The 6,187-nt window shown below is 45.5% G+C and overlaps 1 protein-coding gene across 1 annotated transcript; it reads right to left on the bottom strand.

The window, feature by feature from the left end:
• Positions 1-310: 310 nt before the first annotated feature.
• On the bottom strand, positions 311-6,099 carry armc5 (armadillo repeat containing 5). The gene is made up of 7 exons (XM_072368811.1): positions 5,194-6,099; positions 5,084-5,114; positions 4,886-4,996; positions 3,575-4,460; positions 2,705-3,477; positions 2,402-2,534; positions 311-2,241 (listed from the first exon to the last, which is right to left on the bottom strand). Exons 1-7 carry the CDS (start codon positions 5,572-5,574, stop codon positions 795-797), a joined length of 3,762 nt encoding a protein of 1,253 aa, XP_072224912.1. The 5' UTR covers positions 5,575-6,099; the 3' UTR covers positions 311-794.
• Positions 6,100-6,187: the final 88 nt, after the last annotated feature.

Genomic DNA, 6,187 nt, shown 5'->3' with positions numbered 1-6,187 from the left:
ATTTCAGAGGAATTTTGGACCATTTAAGCTCTCAGCTAAGTTCTCCAAGCGTAGCTGCAAATGCAGCTGCAGCACTTCAGCCTTGTGCCATGTTGAGCGTGAACATCACTTCATCCAACCAGGGTGCGAGGTGGTCATTCAGATATGATGTCGAAACGTTCAGTTACCGGTAGGTTAATGAGAAGCAAAACACAGCCAGCAGAGGAAACATGTAGATGGTTCATAATAAACACAAAGTCCACACAAAATGATCTGAGGTGACATTTTTTGACTGATCTGGGGTGGCAAAAACAGAAAACTGAAAGCAGAGTGATGTTCCAACAATATATTTAGTGGCATAAATCTATACCGAACAAGTGAAATGTATACTGCGTATATCTGCTATTCCATATCATCTCTTATGTACAAAATAAACAACTGTCTTCTAGACCAACCCTGATGAATCCAGCTACATGACATTTATCAAAACAACTGGTATTATTCATTTAAACTGAAAATTAAAGTAAAAATGACAATATAAATGCCATTAGAAAAGAACTGAATGAAACAAAAATATAACAAAAGAATGCCGTGACAGGACAGGCTGAAATTACCTCAAAGCTCAACTGAAAGCTTCAAAAATCTGAAAATAATCCAACACCTCTGTAAGACCTGAAGAAATTCATTGTTTTACAGGAATTCATGCGGTTTTTCGTAAAAGTAAGACAATGGCAACTCTAGAAGCTCACTAAGTCGGCTCTGGCTTACACTGGCCTATGAATTTAATTCACTTCAGTCAAAAATGTCCCTGCTGTTCAGCTCAGGGCTGCCGAGGCCAGGCTGAGCAGATCCTGTTTCAGAGTCTCTGTACAGTCCGCCTCTCTGGCTAGTCTGCGAAGGCAATCCCCAGCAACGGAGGAGGACAAAAACGGTTTAGGATAGTCCAAACTGCTCAGCAACAAAGACAGGCAGGTCCGACCCAATGCAGGATAGTTGTATCGCTGGGAAAACCAGTACAACTGGGGGAGCAAAACAGCCAGGGCCTCAACTGCAGCAGCAGCAGCTGGAGAGGAAGGGTGAGAGCCCTCAGCAGGAGGTTTCACAAGCTGTGTTGCACCTTTCATCACGTTCTTTGGTCCCAATGTCAACTCTTCTGGATAAAGTGATTTGTAAATTGTTGCAGGGACCGATTTAGAAATAGAGGCGACTCTTTTGATTATGTTTTTGTCTAAAGCTGCATTAACTTTCTGAACCGTTCCACCAAAAGAAGCTTTCTCACTCTTTGTTTGCTGTAGGGAACTGTTCAGTTTCTTTATCTGTCCAGTCAGCTCAAGCTCCAATGTTCGAATAGCCAGGTTCTCCTCAGCAGACTCGGGGCATTCTAGCTCCTTTTCAGCGCTGTCATCTGTGGGAGCTGGCACACCTTTACAGGAAGGTTTTGTCAAGCAGGAAAAGAGAAGTGACACACAAAGATCTTCTAACTCTCTTTGTAGGTCATTTACCAAGAAACGGCAAGCTCCAATCATCATCTCACCTAAAGGTGTTTTCTGGAAAATTAACTCCTGTGTTGACAGCTTTGTCTCATTCTGGCAGATACTCAGCCCGTCAAGAACCAATGTGTCCAAAATCTGACACTGCCTTCCGCTCCCTCCATCCTCATCTCTCGTTGTTTCTGTGGCCTTGCCGAGGCAACATCCATGCAGGTAATGCACCACTGGGAGTAACATACCTACACTAACATCTTTGATATGAATGGCTTCTTCTGCATTGGCCTGAGCTTCTCCAAAGCCTCCTCTCAACAGAGCCCTGAAGTATTCAGAGCCAACTCCATCGGAGCCCTCCAGCCCAGCCACAGCCTCCCTATTGGCTGGGACCCGGGTCCCGTCATCCAGCAGCAAGACCAGGTCAAAGTTTGAGATGCCATAAGGACATATGTCAGCAAGGCGAAGCTTTTTCGAGGGAGGGGGTGAATCTCTGCCAACGTTACTGACCGACTGAATCTTAACTGGATTTGTCATTTTTTGGGAGAACTGTGTTTTAGCAGTCAGAGCTGACAGGCTTCCGATCAAGAGAGAGAAGTACAGAGAATGGGGCTGAGCGGTCAAACCTGAGTGTTGTGAATTAAGCAAGTCAAGAAGCAGTCGTTCACACTCTGCAGAGTGCTCTTCATCCACCTCATCATCAGCATCACAGCCAAGGGGCTGCAGCGCTAAGAGCAGCCCACCACTATCCAGAAGAAGCTTCTTCAACAAGGATTTGTTGCTGTTGAGAATAAGAAACTTTACAGCTCACATTTGGACACTTTATGAGATTTTAAACAGCATCAAGTTGCGTCACATTAAATCAGAGGCTACAGTAATAACTAAAGTAAGCAACAAATCATTCACTGACCAGAAAGTCATCTAAATCTAAATGTTCTCACCTGCTGATGAATGGCAGAGAAAGTGCACAGTTCATCTTGTCAGACTCGGAGCCGCTCAGCATCACATGAGCAAGAACACCGGCACCAAACCCAGACTCACACTGCACACGCAGGTTGTTCAAAAGAGCAGCACCTACAAGGTTGGCACGCCATTACAGACTGTTCCCATCCAAAATGAAGCCTGACGTGTTTTTATGACCATGTAAAAGCCAATTCTTGATGGGTGATTAAAAGTATCAATGTCCTACTAAAATTAATGAATTAACCCGTTTTATAAACAATAACAAAACAAGATTAACTCACCCAGCTGTTTGACTTTGACTTTCACTCGGTCCGTCTGCCTCTCCTCTCCCTTTAATCCGCCTTCTCTCTGGCAGAGATGGTGTTGAATTAGCGCTACAGAACCGGTTCGAACCAGTGCCTGCAAACAATTTGGGTTGCAGCTCAGCCTGCAAAGCAAACGGAAACACCTGCTGCTTGGGTCCTGGTGCTGTGTGAGGTAGTAGAGCAAGCCGGACATGACGCCCGAGTTGACCAGAGCGGCACTTGGGTCACTACCGTGGGAGAAGCGCGACAGCAGCAGCAGGATGGGAGACTCGGTTGTCCAGGGTTCAGGGTGATAAGGGTGATGATAAGCCATTTGTCGGGACACAGAGGGAGGGGTTTCAAGAGTGACTTTAGTCAAGCAAGCTGCTGAGTGAGCCCTTCTCTTTTTCTGTGGGGATGAGAACTTTGATGGAGAGACAGGTGTTTGGGTTGGTTTATTAGGAGGGGTGAAGGTGGAAGAACTAGTCTGGTTCTGAGGTGTGAGTACACTGGAGGGAAGTTGATCAGTGACCCTGCCTGAAAGAGAGGAGGACACAGGGGAAGGCTGGGCTGCCTTTTTTACCGCAGCAGATACAGCAGAAGTGGTTGATGATGAGTTTTTAAGAGAGGAACTGGAATGTGGGTTTGGGGAAGACGTTTGAGGGGATGAAGGTGGTGGGACTTGAGGACTACCCCAATCCCCATCCACACCAGAGGAATCCAGCAGGTCCCCCTCAGAAGATATCAGTCCCTCAGACAGCAACCAGGACCTGGAAAGAACCATTGCCATGCACATAAACAACATAGAATAGCAGAATAATGTCATTATTCACTGAGAAAATATGTTTGTTAAATCATTTTCCTTACCTGAGACTTAAAAAGCTTGATGAACCTTGCTCCCGACCAGGTTCCTCCCTCTTGTACCCCTCAGGTGGGGGAAAGTCAAAGGAATCTAAACCCGGGGAGTGTAGAAGCTCAGTGGAAGACATGCTGGAGGATAAGCTCACATCCAACTTCTCAGCTATCTGTTCCTCTCCTCTGGTGAGCTTGACTAGTCGTGTGACAAGAAGAGGGACCAGCCCAAGCTCTTGTAACTGTTCCATGGCAGATTCATCAAAAACAAAGTCTACACAGGCCAGAATAGCTAGTTTGGAAAGTGGGTAACTCTGATGAGCAGACAAAAAGCCAACAAGCACCTCCAAACCTCCGCTGTCCTTCACTTTGGCCCGGTTCACTGCCTCTTTGCAGCACAAGCACAGAGCCTTAAGGAAGACTCCCGACTTCAGTGGGTCCTTTTTAACCTCTACAACAAATTTCTGAATGACCCCAAGAGACCCCACAAGAGGGCGCAGACAACCTTGGGAGCACATGTTGGCCAGTGTTTTGAGCGCAAGTTCTTCAAAGGATTTCCCAGAATCCCCTGATGCCATGGCGCCAAGCTGAGCCAGGACCCCAGAACGGGACACGTCCCTGGCACATTCAACTCCGCAGCCCCTGGTCAGCTCGTGGAGCGTCTTAAGTGCTGCCCGCCTCAACCCCTGGGGATATTCTGGAGAAATGAGAGGGGCGAGGGCAGATAATGCCCCCTGGGTGAGCAGTGATAAGCGGTTTGAGGGTGTATCTGAGAGGTACAGAAGGGCACGAGCAGCTGACTGAGCACACTCCAGCTTGGGACAGTCTGTGGGTGGAGCAGCTGTGGGAGAAGATGGGGCAGAGGACAGGGACACACATAGGAGAAGAAGAGGAACACCCCCTGTATGAAAAAGAGAACAATTATCAATCAAAAGATAAACAACAGAGGAATCAGATAAAATAGTGCTGAGTCATGCATCATTAATCCACCACTCATGGATAAGCAGAGCAAAAAGAAACATAGATCATACACATTAAAATCTCCACCAATGACAGTAATTTGTGGATAATACTAATAACTTGGTTTATTTAGAATTTAAATATTACACCCGCCTAAAAAAAAAAGAAGGTTAAAATTAGAATTTGTGTGGAGACTGTTACAACCGAGTGTGTTTTAAGCAAGTTTAAACTGAATTAGTGGTACAGTTTGAACAACTAATGCTCCGAATGTCTAATCATATCACATTAATAATAGGATTTGTGTCTTAGTCCATGCATGATTACAATTTCATGAAGCAGAGAGAAGGAGCAACATTTCATAATTACCAGCAGAATGGATGAGGGCAGCGCTCTCTGGATCCATGGCCAGGTTCCCCAAAGCCCGGGCCGCTCGGTTCTGAACCGTCTCAAAGGCCACATTTTTCTTCATGATGTCCACTGAGACATTGAATAATTTATTTAGATAAAATAATCATAATATTAATCAAGAGCCGATTTTTGGGGATATATGTGTTCACCACTTACCCACGATATTTATTCCATCCAGTTTACGAACCTATCGTGGAATACATTCTAAATGTTAGGATGCTTAAAAAAGACAGTGAAGACATGCACTTCTATCAATTTCATCTCACCTCCACGCGAGTCTCGAGTTCAGTGCAGCAGTTGGCCAGGATGCTGAGAGCCAGGTCCAGAGTTTTCCTGGAGCACTCCGGGTGTTTGAGCAGGTTCAACAGGGGTCGGAGGCCGCCATGACCTCTGAATTTGGCAATGCCATCCTTACCACCCTTGATGTGCTGCGTTCGTATAGCAACTAGAGCTCGCCACTGAGAGACTTTAGACCTCTTGTCCATTTCTTTGCCACCACCAGAATCTGCCTGACGTTCAGTACCTGATCCAGGTTTGGAGAGGTGAGCCAAGCACCAGCTCAAAGAGGACTCTGGTGATGATGGTTGCCCCTCTTTGGAAGATACTTTTAAGTGCTTCCGGTCACCTTTCACAGGTGATGCAGCCATTTTTCCTCACTCTATCATTCAACGGATAGTTTTAACTTTTCTTTTCTCTGCTCAGAGAAATATTATATACACCCTGGCGCATCACTGCACTCTTCAAGTGAAATACTGATTAATTAAATAGCATATCGCTTTACTTTTAAATGTTAGCCGATTACTCAGGTAGTGAAAGTGTACGCTTTCGAAATTAATACATTTTCTGTAAAAGTGTACGTTAGTTATAACAAGTGCTCGGAAACTACAGATACCGGCAGGAAAAACGAAAGTTGTACCACCTGACGCAGCACTCGCTGATGGGAAATGGAGTTCACAGCTTCGGTCCACTCCCTAAAAAACAGGCCTACATCCTGAGAAGACTAAACACGCGTTATTCTACGTAGTGGACATGTATTTGCTCGATATAATACTTTTTTGTACATGAAATGGCGAATTAAAGCTCTATTTCATCAATGTTTTGTTACCACTGGTCGGATAAATTTTGTGAAACAAAATGCAATCGCCTGTATTAGCCGCTAACGCCATCTTTAGCCAAACAACAAAACAGGGGCGGTCGCGGGAGCGAGAAGGGATTGAAGAGGTGGGTCGGTTGCACATATTCTGGGACTTGTAGTTTAAA

This window comes from Leuresthes tenuis, unplaced genomic scaffold, assembly GCF_036924035.1.
Source record: "Leuresthes tenuis unplaced genomic scaffold, fLeuTen1.0.hap1 SCAF_17, whole genome shotgun sequence".
Lineage (NCBI taxonomy): Eukaryota > Metazoa > Chordata > Actinopteri > Atheriniformes > Atherinopsidae > Leuresthes > Leuresthes tenuis.
The sequence above is the reverse complement of the archived record's forward strand: the minus strand, read 5'-3'. Positions and strand labels throughout refer to the sequence as shown.

What these genes read in the sequence shown, in the direction of transcription:
- armc5 (XM_072368811.1), bottom strand. Translation starts at nt 5,574, where the DNA reads ATGGCTGCATCACCTGTGAAAGGTGACCGGAAGCACTTAAAAGTATCT. An exon ending in TCAAGCTTTTTAAGTCTCAG is followed by an intron (nt 3,478 to 3,574) that starts GTAAGGAAAATG and finishes GGTTCTTTCCAG; the next exon opens with GTCCTGGTTGCTGTCTGAGG. An exon ending in AGTCAAAGTCAAACAGCTGG is followed by an intron (nt 2,535 to 2,704) that starts GTGAGTTAATCT and finishes CCAACCTTGTAG; the next exon opens with GTGCTGCTCTTTTGAACAAC.